This window comes from Acomys minous (assembly GCF_964271855.1).
Source record: "Acomys minous genome assembly, chromosome: 5".
Lineage (NCBI taxonomy): Eukaryota > Metazoa > Chordata > Mammalia > Rodentia > Muridae > Acomys > Acomys minous.
This window is the reverse complement of record NC_140494.1, coordinates 27,163,853-27,189,408: the sequence shown is the minus strand read 5'-3', so window position 1 is coordinate 27,189,408 and position 25,556 is coordinate 27,163,853. Positions and strand designations below refer to the sequence as shown.

The 25,556-nt window shown below is 46.4% G+C and overlaps 1 protein-coding gene across 4 annotated transcripts; it reads right to left on the bottom strand.

The window, feature by feature from the left end:
* Positions 1-340: 340 nt before the first annotated feature.
* On the bottom strand, positions 341-24,960 carry MAP3K8 (mitogen-activated protein kinase kinase kinase 8). 4 transcript variants are annotated; one of them, XM_084783683.1, is made up of 8 exons: positions 24,889-24,960; positions 17,180-17,538; positions 11,100-11,267; positions 8,582-8,843; positions 8,039-8,145; positions 3,566-3,718; positions 2,745-2,991; positions 341-1,488 (listed from the first exon to the last, which is right to left on the bottom strand). In XM_084783683.1, exons 2-8 carry the CDS (start codon positions 17,513-17,515, stop codon positions 1,358-1,360), a joined length of 1,404 nt encoding a protein of 467 aa, XP_084639809.1. In that variant the 5' UTR covers positions 17,516-17,538; positions 24,889-24,960; the 3' UTR covers positions 341-1,357. The 4 variants fall into 4 exon arrangements, with proteins under 4 accessions (XP_084639809.1, XP_084639810.1, XP_084639808.1 ...); XM_084783684.1 differs by lacking the exon at positions 24,889-24,960 and adding an exon at positions 21,814-22,038; XM_084783682.1 differs by lacking the exon at positions 24,889-24,960 and adding an exon at positions 21,094-21,728.
* Positions 24,961-25,556: the final 596 nt, after the last annotated feature.

Genomic DNA, 25,556 nt, shown 5'->3' with positions numbered 1-25,556 from the left:
CACTAGAATCCGGTGCGTGTCATTAGCCTTATACAAAAGCAAGCTAGTTATTAGCGTGAGCATTCAGGAGTAAATAGCTTTCAAGCTTGCATTCAAGGTGGTATAACTGTATAAACACAGGACACAAGACAGAGTGGAATCCCACTTGCCCCAAATCAGTGCCTCACAGTTGTTGTTCTGTTTCTGTGGACCCAAGCAAGGATGCAGCTCTTACCAACTGCCCATGAAAGCTTCCACGGAGCCAGGGAGTGGCAAAGCCTCAGGTGCCTGAGATGCACCATCCCTTCCAACAGCTATCCAAACCCTGTGACCCGGCTGAGAAGCACACGCTCTACGAAAATTAAGACCAAATACTCAGTTTGTTTGATTTATTTGACCAGTCACACTGAACTAAACTGTTGGGGGGGGGTCCGTTTGCATAATGTAAAAATAAACTTTAAATAAGAATTCTCATACTTTACAATGTTAAAATATATGTACATATGTATATATATATGAAAGATTCATTAGGGAACTTGGAATAAAACATACACAGTATGCTATTTTAATATAGAAACACTTTAAAGAAAATAGTCTCACTAATTACAAACATAGAATCACCAAGAATTTACACAAGTTTCCATTTTCTTGAAGGTCACACTTCTCATCCTTTGGGATGTACAGAAATTATGTGGTTTACATAGTTCTATCCACATTTAAAACATTGCGTTTTAAATGTCTTAAGCATAGCACGTACAGTAGAGTGTTTCCATAGGAACATAACAGAAACTGTCACTAGTGGCCCGCTGTCAGGTGGCTCTGGGAAAACCGGCCATTTGTAAGACACTAGTCCAGTGTATTGCTATAATACAAAAGTTGTTCTATTGACCCCAAACACAATGAATTAAAGTTATACTAGGCTCAAAGAGTTACCACATAATACACACCAGTATATACACAGAGCAGGCCTCCTGACCTGAATGAAGAACCTATGCTTTTTTTTTTTGAGCCTATGCTTAAATAAGAACCAACAATTGGAAGTCCACGTGACTATCTTGTGAAGGCCATCTTTAAAACGTCCAGCAAAGTGCACAGTGAATGGAGTTGTCACCAGCAATGCTCCTTCCCTGAGCTGTCCTATCCCTGTCCTGTCCCACCACCTGAGAAAAGAGAACCTTGGTCTCTGGGGCATGCCAGAGGGGGCATTCACAAAGGGGGCCCCTGCAGTGACATTCCTGCATCACTAGAGGCCTCCTTAAAAAAAAAAAAAAAAAAAAAAAAGGTAAAATCCACTATCCAGAGTAGCTGGGTAGAATCTGCAAAACTAACATCCAGGAGAGAAACGTCCATCACTGTTTGTGGCCAGCAAAGCCTCCCATCAGCCATATTCCAGGGTTGGTGGCCCCCGGACGATATTGAAGTAGCCAGCCAGGGCTCCGAGGTCTATGTAGAGGGAGCGCTGTCTCCTGAGCACTTCAGATTCCTCAGTGCTGCCCGTGCATGATGAGTCTGCAGCAGAAGCAACGGGAAAACAACGGGGGAAAGATGACATAAAGGATACAGTGGCCCAGCAAGTAACAGCTACATGGTCCTTCTGCTAAGAAACAACCCCATGGGGCTCAAGAGAGTGCCCCAACTCTGGCTCTGACACTGTGGACTACTTATGGAATAGCACACGGATCACAGGGTGCAAAAGGACTTTTCAGTACCTTGCCTTTCCCACTATAGAGAAATTAGATGAGTATAAAGAAAAACAGGCACTCCGGGCTTAATCTCTGAGTTTGGACCTAAATGAGTGAATAAAAGGTGACTTCTCCAGGCATACTCAGGCTTCTTGGGGGTATACTGACCCTCCTGAGTAGGAAGGATTCACAGCTGGCATAGAGATTTCAAGCAGAAGACTAAACAGCAAGGTGACGTCAGACCTGGTGTTTTCTCTGTGTTTCCAGCCTGAACTATCCCAAAGGCCCCAGCACAGGGCTGCCATTGTCTACTTGTTTCTAAAGCCAAATGATAGTCTCAGTTTCAAATCAAGCAAACCAGAGGCAACATCCAATGACTGTGCTACCTCAGTTCACGCTGAAACTGTGGTAGGCGAGCCAGTGAAGTGTCGTGCCACCGTTCTCGCTCAGTTTCTCAAAGGATACTCAGGCCATCACTCCCTTGCTCTTTCGGTTTAAGAAGGTATCACTCTATAGTGCTACAGCCTGGGCAATCTTTCTGTTAGCTCTGGAGACATGCCTGGTTCCTCTGTGTGCCTGGTGCATGCATACGTGTGTGTGTGTGTGTGTGTGTGTGTGTGTGTGTGTGTGTGTGTGTGTGTGTGTGTATGCTGTAGGTGATGTAACTCAGGCCTTGTGCATGCCAGTTCTGCCTCCAAGTTACAGCTCCCACATCTGTTTTACGCTTTGCTTCAGGACAGTCTAACAAAGCTGCTCGGGGTAACCTTGAACTCATTCTGTAGTCCAGGCAGGCCTTGACCTTGCACCTGTTTGTGCCATCATGCCCAGCTTCTTGTCCTTTTGAGGCAAAGTCTCAAGTAGAGGAGACTGGCCTTGAACTTCTACTTGCTCTATCCGAGTGCTGGGATTACAGGCATGCGCCACCATGCCCAGCCTTCACCCCCCACCCCACCCCCATCACCCCCCCACACACTTCCATAACCACATCAGAGGCCTGCTGTGGACAGAAGGGAGGCCATTAGCTACACACACACACACACACACACACACACACACACACACACACACAGCAGGGTGCCTTACCAGCAATGTTCTCAGGAAGTTCTAGCTCCTTCCTGCTCAGCAGCCTCTTCCGCTCAAAGAGGGCAGAGTCCAGACTCTGACACCGTGGCTGATCCTCTCTAGGGGGGTTCAGGGCTTCGTGTTTCAGTAGGTCTGCAGCTCTCGGGCGGTGATTGGGGTTCCTTTCCAGGGCGGCTTCTATCAGCTCCCTCATGCCTGGACTGCAGTCACCAGCAATATCTTCCAAGGGAGGTGCCTGTTTGTGGATCTGCCAACACACAACCTCTTGTCAGCACGGATGGCTTGGAGACACATCTTCAGCAGTTAAGGCTGGGGCGGTGACCCACACCCCACTGCAAGACCCCTAGAAGATACCCTTCAACTTCCTAGAGGCGGTTAACCAGCTTTGGTTTAACGCAGCCAAGAGTACATGCTCAGTGTGAACCAGCCAGGACAGCTTCATGTTGTGGGGTCCAGAGGTGGCTGCAGCAATAGGGACATACCTGCGTCTTCCCTCCTCCCCCATTCTATGCCATCAAGGGGAGCTTGAGGGGGAGCAGAAAGCAAAATCATTTTATTTTCTTCATTTCAAAAGACATTAAAAAAAAAACATAGACAGCCTCCTTGGGCTGACAGAGCTATATGACACACAGAGGATAATGGGATGACTTATAATTTATGTCTACTCATTCAGTTTCCATTAGAATAGCCTTTCACATCAGTAATGGAATTTGCAACCACCTCTCGTGGGTATCAATTCTATTGTCACCCCACCTCCTTGGTGTGCTATTGAGATGGTGGGACGCACCGCCCCCAGCCCAGCCCAGCCGACGCTCACTTACTATGTACAGGTAGGAGGGATAGGACGACCGAGGGTAGCGCTTCACCCAGGGTGGAGTTCCTGTCTGCATGTGGATGAGCGTGGCTCCGAGGCTGTAGATGTCAGCTTTGGTGGAATGTCCCCTGCACAGGATGACCTCAGGGCTCATGTATATCTGCATGAGACAAGGAAGGCGTCGTTTATCCACTTTTCTTCCCCCTATCCAGTTCTAGGAGGCAGCTCCTTTGCATCTGTAGCATTTGCTGCACATCCTGGCTTTTCAGAGGGAATGCCAAGGGAAGTCCCAAAGTGCTTTTAGAGTCAGGATGATTGGATGGGGGCATCGCTGCACTGTGACAATGGGCAGCTCTTTCCCTGGGTCGAACACACAGCAGAGCTGATGGCAAAGGGCCTAGGTTGTTGACTACTGACCCTCACTGACCAGAGCTCTATAGATGTCCATCTGTTATGTAATCTGCCTAGTAAAGCACTGATCTTTGCAGACTTAGGTAAGAATACATACACGTAGACTCCTCCCATTTATCATTTAGTTGCCAAAAGGTGGCAGAATCCTCCAGGGTATTTATTTTAATGACTTAGAAGCAACAGTGTATAAGTTCTGAGCCTAAAGCAGGAGGGTTGCCACAAGCTCCAGGATAGCCTGGGCTACAGGCTGAGACCTTAATCTCAAAAAAAAATCAAGATAAATAAGTAAACAAATTACAATATAATTTGTATTTGATTTCACAAGTTGATGCTGAGTAACTAGGGCTAGGTTCTCTAAGTTTCATGTTTCTAAATTTAAGATGGAAAAGAAAAAAGAAAAGAAAAAAGAAAAGAAAACCCTCGTCACTACTAATCTGCGGTTAGGGCTGCCACAGACATAAAGTGTTAGTATTCTAACAATACAGTTTGGATGGCTCTAACTTAAAGGCACAAACAGCTCCAAAATCAGAAGCGTTTGAGTAGGGTGATGCCACAAGTGGAAAATCTCACATCTGGCTTCATATGACAGACCACAGTAGCACAGCCACCCTGAGCACAGCATGCTTGCTGTCCTTCGGGTTAGTGAATCCTGTGTCCTTACTTGGGACCATCCTCAGGACATGTCACTGCAACACTCATGCACAAACATCCCAAGATCAAATGAAAGGGGGGGAAAAAAGAATAAGTGAAGAAGAAGGAGATGGAAGGGAGAAAGTAGAGTAAAGAAGAGAAAGGTAAGGACGGGAAGACAGGGAGGGGAGGGGAAAGGTCAGGAGGGGAGGGGAAAGGTCAGGAGGGGAGGGGAAAGGTCAGGAGGGGAGGGTCAAAAGTATGAACCACTCCTGAGCCCCCAAGCCTTTCAGGTACCATGTTCGACCTGTCTTTAGCTTTAAAAAGCTTTTATACTGTCACATGAAAATGAGGAAAGGGTTAGTGTTCTCAAAATTCATTTCTGAGTAAATAAGTAGAAAATCAGCTTACGAAAATGGGGAAATTGCCCAGTTTCCCCATATTCGCCTGCTCAGTTCCCTCCTAAAACACATTTCCTTGCTGGCTTCCTTCTGCCCCACTTTCTCTGAAGACAATGCACAGTATGTGTCTCTCGACTGCTTTAATAAACACAATCTCAATCACGGGGTTACAAGTTAAATATTCAACTTTGTATGCTGTGGCCAACAAGGAGTTACACGTCTACCACTTGCCAAGAGAGCAGACTTCCTGTTGAAAATAATCAAATACAATTAAGATAGTAATGGTATGTGCTTTCTGTCAGTGGAGGATGCCTACCTCCTCTCCCTGTCATACAGAGTTGGGACAAGGCAAGCTATACATGTGGGCAGTGTTTAAACTCTTATGCCAGCCGGGCCAGCCTGTTTGGAGCTGACAGTGTTAGTCTGCCATGATGACCTGGGTGCAGGCCCTCTGGCACACAGCCAGGAGCTTCCAGCTCAGTGTTTCTTCCTCCTTAAGCTCCCGAGAGAACCAGAACACGCAGGTCAGAGAGGTCTGCCTTTGGGCTGGCTGCCTGGAAGGCTTGGCTCAGAACCGACAGCACTGCCCCAGAGTTGTCAGCCCTACGCGCCACCCCCCCACCCCCCCCACCTCCCGCCCCGGGAGTGAGTAAAGCTCTGGGGAACTTGAAGTCAGAGTCAGGGCCTTGTGTTTCATAGCACGAAAGAGAAGACAGCCTACAGGAATGTCGGCATGAACATGTGTGCACATGGTCATTATATGTTCACTTACATAAGTAAATACTAGACTCAAAAGAAAGCCAGAACTGTAAAGATAAAAAAACAAACAACAACAACAACAACAACAACAACAAAAACCACAGCAAAGTAATTGCAGTATGTTATTTATATTCCCTACTTTCCCCCTCTGAAGCATGTAACTAAGAACCAGTAAAGACACATCGGATTAACTTTGGGTATATATGACATGTTACAGTATAACACTCATATTAACAGTATAATACTCTGAATAAGAATGCAGAGAGCAAGGGAGAGAGGGAGGAAGAGGGGAGAGAGGGGAAGAGGGGAGAGAGAGACAGAGAGAGGGAGGGAGGACGGGGGAGAGGAGCTGAAACAGTCATTGCTTCCCAAAAGCTTCGTGATCTCATTCTAATGAAGAGCTAATCTGCCTGCTTGCCTGGCTGGTGATATCTAATTTGCTCTTTAGCATAAGGAGTAAGAGCAGACTTGCTGGACGTTTGCATTGGGCCTTCATTATCATTTTCACACTGGCCATAATCAAACTTCTGTTTGAGACCTGTGTAAACAGTACAAGCGAGACAGCTGACAAACACCAGGCCCAGTGTTGTATTGAATACACAGAAATTAGTATCGGCTGAAAATACTTCATCTAAATACTACTCAGGAGCTAAATGGGTGGTGCATGCCCCCAGAACTCTAGTTAGTACCCAGGAGGCAGCGGCAAGAGGATACTGGGTATTAAGTCCAGCCTAGGCTCTGCAGTACATTTGAGGCCAGCCTGAGCTATCCCAAAGAGAAACTCTATTGATGGAGGAGATATGTGACAGTACACCCAGCCATCCCCGTGGAGAATCCCAGACACTCAAGCTTTTCTCCAGCATTGCATAACGTTCAACTCGACTGCACTGCCAGGAAGCAAAAGGTATTTTTTTTCCTCCATAATACCATAAATAGTTTGTTTCTCAAACTGGTTCCAGGGAAAAGGGTGGATGTTCCGGAACTGAGCTCTTGACTAATGCCAAAAAGTGCTGAAATGCCTTCCAAAGACCATGCCCTGAGCACGGGCAAGATACCCTGAGAAGTGGGAAGCCAACAGTCTTTCATTTAAAAAGCTCCTGTGACGACGGCACGGGATGGGGCTGAGGCAGGTGGGCTAAGAAAGAGTTCCAGGTCAGCCTGGGCTGCATGGTGAGGCCAGTCTCCCAGAAATCAAACCAAAACAAAGGAATAGTAGAAACTCACTCAGACCCAGAAAGGGATTTCCTGTTAGCTTCCCGTTAGCTCTGTGTTAGCTTCACTTTTGGATTGTGGATTAGTTACATTTTATCACTACAGCTTCAGGACTCCAGGCTTACACTATCCCTGAACGGAACACCTTGGTGGCCTTGGTGGTCAGTCCTCAGTAAATGCCAACAGCCAGGGCAGGGAATACAAACTGAACCAAGAGTTGGAGTAGCCGTTCTTTGGTATCTAATAACATGTTAGTTGTGTTGAAACATTGCCCAGAATTTAAAGCCCAAATCCTCAGACATTAAGGAGTAAGAAACTAAATCCTTATTCTCTGAGGATTCATTTTGTAACTGTCTCAAAAGAAGAATTCTGAATCCACAAGTTGAGTAGATAGATACCCCTTGTCTGAGAAGCTTGGGATTAAAAAAAAAAAAAATCTCAGATTTGGGAGTTCACATTGTGGAATACTCAGATACATGTGGGATTTTTTTTTTCATCTTTTATATGTCTGTCTGTCTGATGTGTGCATTTCTGTGTGTGGCACTGCACATGTGTCAGATCCATACATTTCTACCTTGAGGCAGGGTCTCTGAGTCACTGCTGTGTATTCAGGCTACGCTCCTGTGAGGTTTGGGGGAGACTCCTATCTGCCTCTTATCTATCTGTAGTTATACTGGGACTACCACACTTGGCCCTCTGTGGCTTCTCAGGATCTGAACCCAGGTCCTCAGGCTGGTGCAGCAATCCTTTAGTCACTAGACTCGCCAGCTCTTGCATCGCTCTCTAGAATTTTGGATCAGGCACATTCAACTGGTCCTCTATTTTAGCACTGGATTGTTTGTAAGTGCTTTGTGTTATATGTGTAAACACAGCAATAAGTAATGTCTGTAAATCATACATATTTAAAGTCGTATCATAAAAACAGTAGAGGAAAAGGGTAAAAAGTAAAATGAGTTCATCCTGGTGACAACGGATGATTTAATGTTGTCATCTTTCCCCCATCTGTGTTCCTTGCCACAGCATTTCTAGAACATCATTTTTAACAGTGTTCACATCAACACAATTACCTCTGTTCCTCGGAGGTCCTTGGGGAGATAGACATCTTCAGTCATTTGAACACTCAGGCCAAAGTCTACCAAAACAGCTTTTGTAGACATAAATACAATATTGCTAGCTGCAACAAGAAGGGTTTTTAATATGGGTTAATATATCCTAACGCAACATGAAAGCATCATCTAGAGCACTGAGTGCCAATCAGAGCAGAAAGAAATGCTTCTGATGATGACACAGGCATAGCACACCCAGACAGACATGTAGGTGAGAGGTCGGGTGAAAATCACTTGACTCTGTCAAGAACCCACCCAGTATGGGCAGATGTGAGTACAGCCATCAGTAAAGCTCAGGGTGGAGGGTGGGGTGGGGGTGGGGTAAGAAGGAGGGGGCTTGGCATTCTAGGATATAAGCAACTATTGTCAAGCTACTGTTGTTTAAAGAAGGGGGGAGAAAGAAAATATGTTTTTCCTGGTTGAAGTTGTGCTGATCTTGATTCAGCATTGTAATGTTAATTATAATACTAGCATGTTATGTCTACGGCAGACCCCACTACTCACGTTTAATGTCATGGTGGATCACTTTCTTGGAGTGGAGAAAATCAAGTCCCTTGAGAACGTGCTTTGTCACCCAGATAATTTCAAATTCTCTCATGGGCCCACAGCTCTCCAACTTCTCCAGAACAGAGCCCCCCTCGCCTGCTTCCATGAAGAGATGGACAGTATCGCCCCACAGGATGGCGCCATATAACTCAGCAATGTTTTCATGCCGGAAGCAAGCCTGGATTTCCACATCCGATGGCTTAAACTGATCTACGGGGATCTAGCAACACAAAACAAAGGCAAGAGTCTAAACGACCTCAGGATGATCAAACAAACAAACACACACCAGACAATATAGATCAACCCCAAAACCAGAAGCCAAAATAACACAAGGACACTTTGATGTGTATGACACGGCACCGTGGCATAAAAAAATGTTTGTCACAGACCCGTTTCTACATTATGACCTCTTTAGATATAAATTTTTTAGACATAAAAAACAAGATGGAGAAAAACCTCATTTCATTTAGAGTTTAGGAATCCAAAAGACGTCTAAAATACTGAATGAGCTAAAAAAAAAAATTCATACAATAATACACATCATCTCCCTAGAACATTGTATTTTTCAATATTTCCCCCTATTGTGTGACAATGTGAAGTCACTATTCCTTAGTTCATGCTCAAGCCTTTGAGGTGAGTGCTCAGCCATCTCCATATCCCACGAAAACTCATCAATAAGAATTTTGATTAAAAAGTATTTGCATGGCAGAAGTATTATAAAATGTCTCCAAGAATTGTGCAGGGACAAAAGGTAAGTTGTAGAATTTCAGATATTGTTTTCTAGTGATGATCTGCACATATCTGGAAAAATAAGAACTTCCTAACAGTGATCGTCTTAAGGAAGGCAGCCCCATCCATTAGCCTCCATCCTTTTGAGCCTGCATGGGATTTTTAATTGTATAGTTGATTTTCTTAGGAAAAATACTCTCCTTAAATACTTAAATATTACAAATACCAAAAGGACAACCAACTCACAAAGCCATTCCCCCATGCTTTTGTAGTAAAATTTAAATACAGGTCATGAAGTCTCTGATGTTTATAAAATGTTTCTAGATAATTTAGTTTGGAAAGGTCCCTCTAGTTTTTCTTTTAGTAATAGATTATCTAGTCAGCCTTTTTTTTTTTTTTTTTTAGATGGGGTCTCACTATGTAGCCTTGGCTGCCCTGCAACTCTATACTATGAAGACCAGGTTGTCCTAGAACTGACAGAGATCTACCTGCCCCTGCCTCCCAACTGCTGGGATTAAAGCTTAGCTCATGAGTAATAATCAAAGAATAAATTAAAGACAACATAGTGTTGGTCTTTTGGTTAGTGTGAAAGACTGAAACCTGGGATCTGGAAACTATTTTTTTTTTAATTTAATTTTACTTTTTTTGCTAAATCAAGAGTAAACACTGCGGCTTGGGAATGTGGCCCAGTGCAGTGGGAGAGCACTTGCTTAGTGTGAGTGCGGTCCTGGGTTTGATTTCAAGCACCACAAAGAGAGCAGGAAATAATATTTAACTTCATCACACTTTAAAATGGTGTCAAAGCCAATGAAGTATCCAGTGGGCCTACAAATGTGACTCTCAACTGAAATAGAAATACCTTACTCCACCAGGAACCCCGACTCTTTCTGGTCACTCTGCTGTAAGGGTCCCCCCACCACCCCATGATCACAGCATCTAGCAGATCAGCTGATGGTCTCTTTGTTTGGTTGTTGTTCTTAAACGGAACCTCATACAATAGACCTTACTTAGTGTCTAACTCTCTGGGTGTTAGGGTTCTAAGACGTGTCCACACTCTGTGGTCTAGTGTTCCAGACCCTAAACATTCACCCGCTGGCATCTGGGACATTCCCAGAATGCTACTTCAGCAAACAGTGCCGAAATGGGCAGCCAAGAATAGTCACGCACACGGCCACACCTCGCCTGGGTGTAACCAAGCCTGGGTCACTCTGGATATGGGCGTTCTCGGCTGCCAGTCTGTCTGGCAGTCTCCTGAAGCAGCAACACGTTAATGTTAAGCAGCCATTGCTTAACAAGAGATGGGGTCGTTTCAGCAATTGGTTCATCTGAGAATTTGACTCTATAAATCCGTGGTACAGAGTAACACCTGTTTTCCTTGTCTCCGTTGCCATGGAACCCTCCCCAGTGGACAGGAGCTGCACCCGGATCTGCTACTCCATCTCAGACAAGCTCTCCCCCACTTCCAGTTACTCCCCTAGGAGATGGCATTCTCCGAGCCATCGCTAAACACACCAAACTGTTCTTTAGATTCCAAGCTACAAGACACCTAGGTGAGAGGTAGGAGCCGAATAGTCCCAGGTCACAAGCCACAAGCAACTCCAGAAATGACAGACACTTTGGGGGTAGGAACCTTAGGTAAGGCCCCCGTGTAGGGGTAGAACCTTGAGCGGGGGGTGGGGGGGTTGGGGGTGGGGGTTGGGGGGAGTCCCAGGCCAGGACACCAGCCACACAGCGTGTATGCACACACCAGTTTACATGCCATCCTCTTCTTCGTCTTCATATCTTGTGCTAAGTACACTTTTCCAAAGGCTCCCCGAGGAACGAAGTCAGAGCCGATGTTCCTGTAGGTCAACTTCCAAGGGACAAGAAGAACATCAGAGTCGATTTGGTAGCGACCATTCTGTGGACTGATGACCTGTGAGGAAATACAGATGCTGAGGTGAAGCCCGCTCGGGAGAGGCCATTTCAGAAACATTCTTACGCACAGCACTTCGGTGCAGTGGGGCCAAGTGCAAGTCTGACATTACAGGCTATATTTAGAACGTGAGCAGGAGAGAGAACGCCTGTAGCAGACGCAAGTTCCTGGTCCAGCCTGCTCGTATTTCCAAACGCCTGTGAGTAGTTAGCTGCCAAATAGAAGTTGAAAAATCATTTATCTAAGGAGCCTGACGACTGTGACCCAGAGACTGAAAATAAAGGCTGCACCGCAGCCTGGAGGTTGACTTGTTTCTATTAAAATGTGCTAACCTGTCTGTCTGCATAGCTATTACTCATACATGATGCACACAGAGTGCATGGAAATTAACCAAAGCTCGGGGAAGAGGATCGTGGAGCCAGTGTGTGATGCCAGAGTCATGAGCTGACAAGGCTACCTAAATAAGGAAGAGCAGAGTTGTTTCCCTGTGGATTCCTCACTCCATTTTACTGTGTGCCTGATAGGTGCCCTGGGACAAGTTTGGTGCTAAGGAGGCAGCCAAGAGCAGTGATAGGTGGGTCCAGACCTCCGAGGGTTCATGGGCAAAACCTCTAGAATCAGGTCTTGCAACACAAGTCAGGGTGGGAGTGTTTGCTGCTAGGTGGGAAAGCGCCTGCCTAGTCCATGTGAGGGTCCAGGGGCCTGACGCCCAGCACTGCGTACACGAACATCAAGCAAGCATATTTTGATGCAAAGAGCAAAAACAGAAACAAAGCCAGCCTCGGAGAGCCATCAAGAGCTGCATCGCGGGAGCAGTGTGGGACCAGACGATGCCCACTGAAGTCCATGATAGTGGGCCACTACGGAAATATCAGCACTGGGATGGCAGAGGCAAGAGGATGGTGAGGACTAGACCAGTCAGGGCTCCATGGCAATCCTGTCTCAAAAACACTAAATAAATAGATGAAAAGCAAATGGCCTAATCCAAACAAAATGGTAGTCCATAGGGAAGATGGCCTGGGGCTCATGCTTTTAAAAGGTCTAGAGCAGTGGTTCTTAACTTTCCTCACGCTGAGACCCTTTAATCCAGTTCCTCATGCTGTGGTAACCTCCAACCATAAAATTACTTTGTTGCTACTCTGTAACTGTAATGTTGCTACCGTTATGAATCGTAATGTAAAGATGTATAATGTAAGTACCTGATATGTGACCCTGTGTGGTTGTGACCCACAGGCTTTGAACTACTGACCTAATCTGTTCTGAGGGATAGTCTCCCTAACGCCAGCTGTTTCGTCAGTGTGGTTAGTGATAGTGTGGCCTGAGAATCACTCTGGGGCTTAGGCTCAAAAGAGTCTACAGGGTGCTTTTGCTGAGGGGGACCCCAAACAGGTTCTTCCAGGAAGTAGAGATCATGGTCTTGTCTCTTTTAAAATATGATGGCTGTTGATGGGATAACAACTGAGTTGTGATCTGAATGAATTAATTAAGTAAAAAAATATACTGGCTGTTGATGGGATAACAATTGAGTTGTAATCTAAATAAATTAATTAAGTAAAAAAAATATACTGGCTGTTGATGGGATAACAACTGAGTTGTGATCTGAATGAATTAATTAAATTTTTAAAAATGTGATGGCTGCCTCTCCAAGTAAGCATTGCTGCTTGTCACTGTAGGCGTCATTTTGCAGCACGCTGCAGACACCATGATGTGGACTCTCGCTTTTAGACAGAGCTAGGGCCTTGGCAGCACTTGCTTGGGTTCCCCTTCTTGCCATTCACAGAACACTCTGGTTGACCATCTCAGGGTTTATCCCTCGTTCATCAAAATTTGGCTTTGTGCTATGCCCCAGCTCCACCCCTTTATTCCATGCAAGAGGACAGAGGGCAGGGACAGCCACCACACGCCAAGAGCTAATTGAGGACCAGACGCTACTGCTGGCTTGCATTGTCCCATCAAAGTCTACGGCCACCCTGAGCTAGGCTCTATTTTTATTTCCATTGCACAGCTGAGGCTGGCTTCAAGGGGTGAAGCCACTCTCTAATCAGTTCCAGAATTAGGATTCACACACAGGTCTGCCTACCCCCACAGCTGGAGTGCCCACTCTTTGTGTACGAGCCTTTGGGGTTCCAGAAGGCTGTAATTAAAGCCGTGCTAGGGGTGCAGACTCAGTTCTTCAAAGCCTCCTGAAGTCACCCAGGGAGGTCCAAGTCCCAGCCAGGGAGCAATTCACAGCGTGCCTAGGTCTTTCCCTAACACCGGGTCTTCTCTGCTTACAGTTGACATGGATTTTTATCTTTAATGTCTTCCTTTCTAGGGTCCCCTCTGAACAGCCCGGAACAACTGTGTGCTGCTCATTTCTGCTAATTCTCCAACTTCCCAAAGTCCCTTTCGAGAGCAGACACTAGACATATGCTATCTAGTCTCTCATCCACCAGACGAGGGGCAGCACTTGAGAAAAATGTCTTAATGTGCTTTACTGAGTGCACTCACTGTGGGATGTGGTTCCTATGATGCAGAAGTGGTCTTATGCTACACCCATGGAGACAGATTATCCAAAGCAAAGGCTAAGCCACATCTCTCCTAGCCGCCTACCCTCCTGGCCGTAAGTGGACCTCCACATTCAGGTTCTGGTTGGTAAGACATGTAGTAAGGGTTTCCACTGCAAAGCACACTACATATCAGGCTCTTAATTGAGAGGTCTCGGCCATCACCAGTGTTCATCATTTATATTTACTTGGGGGGGGGGGCAAAGAGTAGAATCTAAGGGGAGGGGGGGTGTGAGTGGATATGGCTGCGTATAAGAAGAAACTTTCTTATGGTCAGAACATTACGAATGCAGCACCAGACGCAGTATGCGATGGCTCTTCCTAATGCGTCTGGACGAACCAAGCAGAATATTCCACCAGTATTATGAACTGCCTGGTTCAAACATTAGGTAGAGTTGAACTCTTCAACCCCAAGAAGCCCTGACTCCGTAACTAAGTCCTGAGGGTCAGCACTCTAAACGCCGCACCAATAACTTCCTGTGACCAAATCCAGGAAGAGGTGAGGCTGGAGTGGGGGAGGGGGTTGTATCCACATACAGTCACCAGGGTTGGATGCTTGGGGACTCATTTTTAATTTGAGTCCCTAGGTCAGTCTCTTGATTTCCTTTCCTTGGGTTTTGTTGGATACTAGTGCAAACTTTAACATATATTATTTTAAGGGCAGTAGCATGCATATAAATACACACCCGGGAGAAGCATCCAACATGGCCCTGCTTTGGGATATTGTTTTAGTCTGTGGCTCTCCACCCTGTCTAATTAGCTCTGCAGCACCATGGGTGTTGGCTGCTGAACACACCAGGTCTCTATGCCTCTGAGCCTTTGCACATGCTGTTCCTTCACTCGAAACACTCCACTTCCTTTAGCTGGCTCCAACTTGATGTTTACGCCTTGGCATAGGTACCAATGTCTGCTTGGAAGCCTGTGCCGACATCTTCCTTCTCCCTTCCCTTCCTCACACTCATGGCTGTGAGAAATCTTGTCTAAGCATTCCCACGGCTGTCAGGATGTGGATATGTTGGGCTGAACACAGGGTGTTATGTTACCTGTTCGGGTGCCTCCAGAAGCTCTAGGCAGTGATCTCCCTGTGGCACCCAGACTAGCCTGCTACACTGCTGCTGTCCAGCTGTGTCCAGCAAATGAACAGATCAGCTAAATAAAGGTTTCTACCCCTATGTAGGAAGCTTTTACGAACCTATTTTACCTCAGACCCAATCTAAGTGGTAGCTAATTCTCTAAGGCAGAGACAAAGAAAGGCAAGGCTAGCCCAAAGCACCCAGCTTTGCCAAGTCCGAAGATGGAGGAGAAAAGAAAGATTTTGATTAGACAGCAGATGGGTCCAACAGAAAGCACCATGCCAGAATCAAGGATGTTCAAAGCAAGCCATGCCTGCCAGCGTTATGCCAGACCAGCTCTGACCAAAGACCAAGGCATAGGCAATCACTTAGGAGGCACACAGCTGTGACAGATAGCCACCAGCCATATGGAACCGCCTCATTTTTAATGCCAGTGTCAGGAAAGTCAAACGCAGTCCCCAGAGGCCCAGTCCACACACCTGTGGGCTGTAACTCCACTCAACGCTCCATTATCCCACTCATTTTGGTCTTCTTGCCTTATATTTTATATTCTTGAGCATTAAAAAACAAAAACAAATGCTTTATAAGACTCCTAAGACCCCTGCCTTTATGTCTCTTTAATTCTTACAACTCCATCATGGGCTCTTTGGCAAGAAACGAAAGTACTACTTCACTTGCGCCTTTGCTGGTCAAGTTCTCACTTCTTGTTGGCGACCGTGGTTTCCGGCCCTTTCTGCATTAGCTCTTCTTGTTCCACTCCTACAGAGAAGCAAAAAGCTACTTTTCTCTCCTCGGGGAGGGCAAGCACACCTAAGTCTCTGTATATTTACAAGCAAGAATGCTTAGAACATCAGCACTGTGTTTGCCACTACCCACACGGGCGCTCTTTTGATGTGAGCTCCTCTCGCTTTATTCTGGCTGAGGGAATCGGGTAGGGCTCCTGCTTCAAATGGTGGCTTCCCACATGGAAAATGAAGTCATGCTCTACAGGCTAAGCTTTAGGTCCGACTGTTAACTGCAGCGTGGTAGACCTGCACCAACAGAAGTCACACCCCTAGGCAGAACGTGGGCTTGCTTTGTATTGAGCCAAACACAATTGGCTAGTAGCAAAACAACTCACTATGTAGCTGACCTAAATTGCTGTGCTTCTTTTCATTAAATGTGAGATGATTAAAATTATTATTATTATTATTATTATTATTATTACTATTACTATTATTACTATTGTTATTATTATTGACTTTGTCCAGACTCAGGTTCTTTGGTAGCAGGTCCCCCCAGCACGGGCCATGCAGCCATTTGTACACACCAAGGGAAGGAGAGATGCCTGTATCAACAAGCATGTTTGCAACTTAACACCTACTCTTTTGCAAACTGTCCTTTTGACAAAATTAGATCACCTTCTAACCATCGCCCACGTGGCCGCCTCTGACACTCGAGGGACCTGACAGGATTCCAGACACACCTAAGCACTCCACCTGACCAGCTATTGTGACAACAAAGAGTTGACACAATAGTTTTGGATTATCTGCATACTTGGCGTGACTAAGCAACTCCATCACTGTGGGTCATCACCACTTAAAGGCAGTGAATCTTGGCACAGCTATTTACCACCTATTAGCTGCATTTCTGCAAGAGCTAAATTTAACCAAACGTGATAAGGAAACAAATAACTCACTTTTCAAAATTATCAAGAAACCATTCCTTCCTGTCTGCTGAACTCCCATTAAGGCTTTCTTTGGCCAGGCATGGTGGCGGCGCACGCCTTTAATCCCAGCACTTGGGAGGCAGAGGCAGGTGGATTGCTGTGAGTTTGAGGCCAGCCTGGTCTACAAAGGGAGTCCAGGACAGCCAAGGCTACACAGAGAAACCTTGTCTCGAAAACAAACAAACAAACAAACAAACAACAACAACAACAAAAAGATGACTGACTCTCTCTTTTCTGTGTATGTAATGAAGAGCATTTAAGTGAATTGTCAGAACACCACCTTAAGGGTTGAGGGTGTAGTTCAGCAAACAGTGCTTACCCAGCATTCCCAGTCACAGGGAAAGCAACATTTGTTCAGAATCCTTTCCTTATAGAATTACTGCTAAACCATAGTCTACTACAGGGAAGCATTCCTGAAGCTCTTCCTCCTACCTTTAAACACAGAAGTGACTCTTACAAACAATTCCGTTCTTTAGGACTTGCCTGTGGCAGCCACTCTAAGCCAAGCTCAATGCCACTGTGCATCCAGTGAAGCCACACCAGCAAAGCTGAACACACAGCACTCACTGGTCAGAAGAAACATACCATATTTAATAAAATTCCAGATTCCTGTGGTCGGTGCCCATAAAAATGCTTTGCGGTATTAGATATATGGTTTGCAAATGCAAGCAGATCCTCCACGGTCCCGTATCTGACAGACGACAGCCAGGGCACCTCCTGGCCACTCCGGAGCAGTGACTCGGAGCGATCTTGGTTTTGATTGCTGTCTGGACACACAGTCATGAGACTGGGCTCAAACGCTGAGGGATCTTCACTCGCATACAAGTTTTCCATTATGTCTATGACCTCCGACACGTTCAAATGTTGGATTAATAATTCAATTTCTTCCTTCTCGTCACTTCCAGTGCTCATGTACTCCATCACTGTGGTGCCTGCTGGGAAGTCTACAGAAGAGAACACAAAGAACTGCCTTCAATATAATGTGTTTGCATCGGAGAGCCATGGGCTGGGGATCTGCTCCTCCGTGCCTCTGTTCCTAAGAGGGACTCTTCGTTACTCACACGTGTGAACTCACTGGACAGTGCCAACTTTAAAGGGACCTCAGATAATCTTTAGGCCAGCTCACTTTGCAGGGCGAAACGTGAGCTGTGGAGTGCTCTGAAGTTACTCACTGTGGCATCAGCTCTAGCTACCCAAGACACTCTCGCTCAACACAAACACAGTCAACAGCAGTCTGGGGCTCTCTGAAGACCGAGGCTCAGGTTTTCTATGATCGTAAAGCTTGCACAACCCCGTGGTTCCCCCAGAAAGATCAGTGTGTCTTTAAAGAAAAAGTGACTTGAAGGAAAAAGAACTACTTGACTGAAATACAGGAACTAAATTGACAAATGAGCTAAGTCCCCACAGAGAAGGAAGCCTGTAAAACAGAGTTTAATGGGAGCAAATGAGACGGTAAGGCATTGTTAGTGGGAAAAATCCGGTGCGAATACATTATAAACAGCTCTGGAGAAGGGGGCAGGAGCCTGGGATCCTAGCTGTGCCAGAGATAAACAAGGATGAGAAAGGTGTGACTCACCTGTGAGTCACAGATCCCTCCTGTCACCTGAATTTTTTTTTTTAATACCACAATGCACACCATCTTGAAGGTCCCAGAGAGCTAATTTAATGGCTAGATTAATTGGCCTGGAGAGGCTTTAGTAATAGAAATAGGCCAAGAAAGGCAACTCTGTTATAAGCAAGTCACAGGTAAAGATCAACTAACTACACTAGCCAAAGTGACAGTTCAGTCGCACACAATCAGGGGCTATACTCAGGACACAGAGGTGACAAAAGAGGGCAAGTACTAAGATAAAAAGTGACGCTGGTCCTCTGGATCTTAAGATAAGATAACTCGGCTGCACTACAGAGGAGAAAAGAGCACCCAAGAGATCTAAGAGACTTTCAAAGCCTTTCTGACTTAAACCACTTTGCTCTAGAAAGCATTGCCTCTCTGGAAGGTCCTTCATGTTAACAGCACAGGTACTTGGCATGTGCGGTCCTGCTGGGGGTATAGGGACAGGCAGTTCCCTAGAGCTCAATGCCCAGCAACCCTAGATGAACCCTCAAGCTCTAGGTTTAATGAAAGACCTGCCTCAAAATGTGTAAATTGAGGGAGCCACCCAATGTTGACTCCTAGTTTCACTTGTACCAGCACATGCATGCACTATGCATGTACACACATGTATATGATATGTATACACACACAAACACATACGTGTGCATACATCCCACCAGTATACACACTCAAAGGAATAAAATATTCCTATGCCAGAGTTCCTGGAAATTTCCACCTGGGGCCACCTGTACTCATGATTAGGTCATGTGCCTGATGTACAAACTGCATCTGAAGAAGCATCTAGCACCCACCCCACTTTAAAGTATTCCTCTCCTACGGCCGAATCTCACCACCAACCTCTCTGCCTATGAGATGCTAGGCCAGCACTCCAAGCTCTGCATGCACCTTGATTTCCCCCAGCTGCAAGGTAAAATAATGATAGCACCTACAACCCAATCCAACGCTCCTGTGCACAGCTTCCCACATCTGTCTGGTGTGGAGCACTGAGATGTGAACCTAGCTCACAGATCCCACACCAGCCTCCTTCCTCATCTGTAAGTGGGAGTTGTCTACCTCTTCCCCAGACTTATCTCTGGTAAGTTCTTAAAGTGTCTATGCTGAAACAAAGGAGGGAAAAGAGCCCAAACCCATGACAATATCGATGCTTGCTGTCACCACACTTAAATCTAGACAACGGTCCAGAGAGCTCCTCAGGACCTTACAGCTCCTCAGACACCTTACAGCTTTGAGGAAGAGTGGGATTCAAGCCCCTGACTTGTCAAGTGACACAGGGAGCTTTGCAAGCTGATCAGAGAACCAGTGAGCTCAGTTTCACAGAAACTGCAACCGTAGAATTTACTAGGAAAACAGAAGTTAAAAACGGTTGACTTTAAGGTCCCCTGGGGAAAGGGGCCCAAGGCTCCCAAACTAAATTATCAAATAAATGACCTGACCAAATAAACAAATAAAGTTCATCACTCAAAAATGATGGGGGGGGGGCGGAGAAGGGGGGGTGGAGGCAGGGGAATCCAAACAGTACCAAGTCACTGCAGTGTTCTAGAGAGACCAGTTTGGATTTTAAATCCTGCAGAAAGACTTGAGCAAAATGTGCATTCTTCTCACAAGCTTTATTTAAAGCCTAAGAAATCACACACACACACACACACACACACACACACACACACACACACACACACACACACGTGCACAGGGTGGCTATATGGGAGCAAGGGGAGAGGACAGAGAGATGGAGGAGCAGTTTGGCTCTGAGACTTTCTACAGTGCTTGCTCAATTCCTGAGAGGCTCTTGTCACAAAGATCTGCTGCCGGGCAACCTAGATGCCCCAACAGCCACTGGGACACTGAAAAGCCCTGTGCTCTCCTACCTCAACTAAACAGACTGCAAGCTAATGGTTCCTGAGCTACACAAGACCAGCGGTCCTTTCTGTGCATTGTGAAGACACTCAAGTTTGGTGACAAATGTGCTCAGCTTAAGATGACAGGCCCAGGACTGAGGGTAAAAGTGCCCACCATAAAACCCGTAAGTACTAGCAGAATGAAGACTTAGTGCAGTTTTAGAGTCAGTTACGGCACGTGCAGTAAAACACTAGTTGTTTTTTTTTTTGTCATTAAACTTCAAGACATTAACTAGAAATTAACTTAGACTTGATTCAGAAAGCAGCTCTAAAAATCAGAAGCAGGAAAGTACAGCTCTCAGTCGCTTCTACCCACAAAGCCGGAGTCGCCCAGCATGTAAATGCAGACTATAGTCTGGATATTCTGCCTGGCAATTGGGGCATACTTTGCATTACTTCCCATTTCTAAAACAGATTTCCACCACACACACCCCACGCCCCACTGAAACAATCCATTACTCCTCAGGACATATCTCTTATTATATTTTTTTCTCTCCCCCCCCATTTTTATCAAAAACTGATTTTTTTCCCTCTTCTGGACTCAAATATGTTTTTCCACATTCCCTCCCAGTCCACCACCTGGCCCCTTAAGATAACCTAGCCTTAAGGAGTTCGCATATTGTAAAAAAGCCCTGTAACACAGCGACCAGTACTGGGGTTCTTCACTTCCAAGCTACACTCACCCAGGCTCAGCAACCAGAGTGCAGCCTTCCAGGCAGCGTCCCCCGAAGGAGACGCGGTGAGCACGGGTCCTCGCGTTCCCCGCCACAGCCCAGGCCGGCACTGACTGATCACCCGGGATCCGGGAAGAAGGAGGAAGGGGGAGGAGCCGCGAGTCCACACCTCCCGCGGCCTTGCGCAAGGTGCTTTCCAGCTGTACCTGCGTGCAGCGGGCTACCCTCGTGTCCCCTGGTGGGAGGTTCGCTCCATTTCAGAGTGGGACCCGCCCCCCGCCAGACATACACGCAAGGCACCCCAAACCCTGTTACCTGAGTATTCTGTGTGCCCGCCTGGAGCTAGGGCTCGGCGGGCAGCGAGTGGCCAGCCTCCCGGAGCCTAGCGTGCAGGCATCCCGTGGGCGAGCAGCGGACAAGAGGCAGGGGAATCGGTCCCGGGAGGACCGGTGCTTTGCGCGCCCCTGACTCTAGGCTTCTGAACCGGCCCCGGGGCGGCACAGCCGAAGCCAGCCTCCTCCCCGCCTTTTCCATTTCCCCTTTCTCTCCGTAAACAGAAAGCCTGCCGGCTGGCGGGAGACACAAGAGCCCCCGCGCTGGGAAATTCCGTCCTCCCACCCTCAGGCCCCAGGGCGCGGGGTGGGGATGGAGGCGGGACCGGGCGGGCGGAGCGCGGGTGCAGACCCACCCCGCCCCGGACCAGTGCGCCCAACTAGCAGCCTGAGTGCGTCCTCCAGGCCCGGGCTGCGATTCCACACCTTCCCCCAGTACCCGCCTGGAGGACGCGCGCTCCCAGTTGTTGCGGGAGACTCTTCGGCTGTCTAGTTGCGGGTATTCCGGACGGGTTTCGCCCAGATTCTATTCAGATGCACAGGACCAGGCGGCTAGTCCAAGTCCGCAAACTCCGACTCTAGGCTGCGCTTGCTTCTAAGTTTCGGCGAAAGTCGCCTGTGGTATTCTCTGCCAGCACAGCTAGTTTTGCTCTTTAGCCTACTGGAACCGGTTGTTTGGTGACACCGCTCCACTAAGAGTTACCTGCTACGATCCCTCTGGCTCTTAGCTCCAAGTAACAATCTTGCGGGTTGCTCCTTTGTTAGAAAGTTTACTGAAGGTGAGATCCAAAGACAGTTCTAGGAGGAAACAGCCTCCAAGAACTCCAATCCATCACCGCTTATCCTGCTCTTTCCCCTAAAAACCCCAAGCACCAACAACGTACTAGGAGGACCCACGTACTTTGCAAGATCCCGGAGAATAAAAGGAAAAGTCACGCTGACGTAATAATCTCCATCCCACCGATGAGACTTGGGGGGTCCCAGGCTGAGCTGTGAAGCCAATGCCCACATGACTGGGCTGCCCTGTCTGCTCTTTACAGCACCCAGGCTCAAAACACCCCTTAAGTTGTTGTCGCCACGATTGATTCCTCTGTGAATTGCCTTTAAGGGCGCCCCAAGAACATTGCTGGCAGAGGTAGAACAGAAAGCTGGGGTGAGGAACAGTGCCCGTGTTATAGAACCTTAAGGTGCACACGAGCAAGAATAGGTTTACAAGGAGGGGAAAAACCATTGGCCGGCTGCAATTATTTTAAATGTGAGAACACCATGTGAGTGTTGTTGACTTGAATGACGCTGGACATGCTTTGGTGGTTGCAGGAATCTCTGCTGCGCCCCCTTCAAGCCTTTCTCTTCTCGCAGCAGAGAGCGAGCAAGCATAGCCCGCCCGCGCCGGCAAAAAAAAAAAAAAAAAAAAAAAAAAAAGGCAGCCTGCACTGGGCTGTCCTGGGGACTAGCTCCATGAATTTTAGAATTAGCCAGAGCTTACCATGCCAGTCTCTGTTGAAACTAAAGTACTGGCTGGGTGTGGTGGACACGCCTTTAATCCCAGCACTTGGGAGGCAGAGGCTGGTGGATCACTGTGAGTTCAAGGCCAGCCTGGTCTACAAAGTGAGTCCAGGACAGCCAAGGCTACACAGAGACCCTGTCTCGAAAAACCAAATTAAAAAAAAAAAAAACAAAAACCAAAAAAAAAAAAAAAAGAAAGAAAGAAAGAAAGAAAGAAACTAAAGTACTGCTACCCTTTAGTTTTTCTGCAGAAGCCCAGTCTAGTACAGAGCTGGCCTCTGCCTGCTACTTAATGATTCCTCTCACCCTTGCCTGCTGTCTTTGGCAATAAAGGATGGGCTTATAAACACTTTAAAAATAGGACCATGGACCACGCCCCACGCTGCCACGCCCCCTTGGATGAGCTCATGGCACCACTAGGAAGTAAACCTCGGATTTCCCAACAGAAGTCTCCCCAATACAGCTGTACTTTAATGAACCGAATGCCTTTGCCTTAAGCAGCAGCTGATTGTATGTTGTGAGGTGAATTAGAAAACCTTCTTTCAAACATTTAGGGTTTATTTCCTTAGTTATTTGAGACAGGGTTTCTCTGTGTAGCTTTGGCTGTCATGGAACTCATTCTGTAGTCCAGTCTAACCTTGAACTCAGAGACCTACCTGTCTCTGCTTCTGGAGTACTAGGGTTAAAGGCGTGCATCACCACACCCAGTGAACAAATGCACTTACAAACCTGGATGCAACCAGCTGCAGTTTACCTAGAGAAGTCCTTTCTTCTTCAGGTTGGGACAATAGTGAGTTTAGACTCTGCAGTTAGGAAATCTGAATTTGTTTCCTTATTTACGCACTCAGAAAAGACCGATGATTAACAACTAGCCTGACAGCCCACTAATCTATGTAATGAAAGGAATTTTAATTCAGAACATGGCTGTTTTGGCAAGAGATCACATCCAATGCCCTTCTAGGACTGTGTGATCCAGGAAGAATGCAGACATGCCTTAAAGTCCAGGAAATGGGGCGGGAACTGCTTATAGATCTCTGAGTTCAAGGTCATCCAGGTATAGCAAGTTTCAGGTAAAGAACTGTTTAGGTCTGGCCTGGTAGTACACACCCTTAATCCCAGCATGCAGGAGACAGAGGCTTACAGATCTCTGAGTTCTAATTAGTTCTGTGGAGTCAGTTTGGCTGAGTCAGTGAGTTGAGAGGTAGTACAGGAGTGTTGAGTTTGTGGCAGTTCAGTTCATGGAATTCAGAGGCAGTTTTACCAGGGGTGTTATATAGAGATAGGTTGCAGAGAGAGAAAGAGAGAGGGAGAACTAGCTAGACACAGGTGAAGACAGAACAAGCTGATGAAGCCAGAGATTAGAACAAATTGCTAGAGATAGTTTGAAGCCAAGCAGGGTAATTTAGTCAGAAGTCAAGTGAGAAGCCAGTTTAAATCAGTCAGCTAGGAGAGGCGTTTGAGCCAGAACAGCTGAGTTGAACCAGCCAGGCAGAGTTCAAAAAGAGTTAGAAAGGGTGAGCTTATTCACCAGTAAGTCTCAGAGGCTGAAAGCATGCTAGGCCTAGATTAGATAATATGGAGGCTAGAAGCTTCCAGGACTAGGTCTAGGTCAGCAGAGCGGAAGCAGAAAGCCTCTGAGATGACAATTAAATCAAGCAAATAAAAGTTATCTTTCCATGACTATATTTTAGTATATTCATTGTGAGGCACTGCTTTCTAATCTTCTCTATATGTATAAAACATAGCCAAGCAGGAAAATCAGAAGTTCACTGTCAAGGACTGGAGGCATGAAAAAGATGCTTCCTGCTCTTGCAGAGGACCCAGTTTGATCCCCAGCATCCACATCAAGTGGCTTACAATTATTTTCAGAACATCTAACACCCTCTCCTAGCCCCTGCAGCCATTATTCCTGTACTGACACACACACATCCATACACACACACAGAGAGAGAGAAACATAGTACCAGTAATTAAAATTTTAAAAATAATCTTTTTGAAAGCTCAATAACATTCTGGGTTACATAACAAGATCCTGTCTCAAAAGGGCAAAAATATAGACTTTTGTGAACAAAATAAACTAGACTAAATTGGAAGATGATTACATGCATTCTGGTAAACAAAACAAAACAATGGTTCAGGAGTCTCCTTAAAACTATAACAAAAACACAAGATATTGAGTATTGGCTCTGTTTCTTAACAATTAAACTTTATTATACAGCCCAACTAGCTTACACAAGAGGGAAAAAAGGTTAAAGAGAAAAAAAGAGTGAACCTTCCGGTATCCATTCTGTGGTACGGGTCCCTTGGTGTCTCTGGCCTGCAGGCTGGTCCTGCCTGTTCCCTGATCCTCTTCCCAATCCAGGTGAGGTGCGCCACTCAAGCCCAGTCTCAATCTGCTGCTCCTCTCTGTCCTCTCCCTCTGCCGTCTGTCAAGTGCAGAAACACAATAGTCCAGGTGGAGTCCCCAGGTCCAGGATGGCTCCACCCAGTCTATCTCAAGGTTAATCTCAGGGAGTATCCATGGTGTGTCCAAGGGCAAAGCCTGTCAAGATTGCTTTCACCTGTGACAAAGCTTACAATCCTTCCCACAATTGAGGAAAGTAGACTAAGTGCTAAATTTTAAAAAGGCTTTAAGAACCAGGTGTGGTGGTGCACGCCTTTAATCCCAGTACTCGGGAGGCAGAGGCAGGCGGATCGCTGTGAGTTTGAGGCCAGCCTGGTCTACAAAGTGAGTCCAGGATGGCCAAGGCTACACAGAGAAACCCTGTCTCGAAAACCCAAAAAAAAAAAAAAAAAAAAAAAGAAAGAAAGAAAGAAAAAAGGCTTTAAATAAGATACTTTAGATTAAGAGGAAGCTGAGCTTAATTTGTAAGTATAACATTTTTTCCTGTGTTGCTCTGTGTGAAGCAGTTTCAGCAAAGTTCTCATCACACTTCTGAC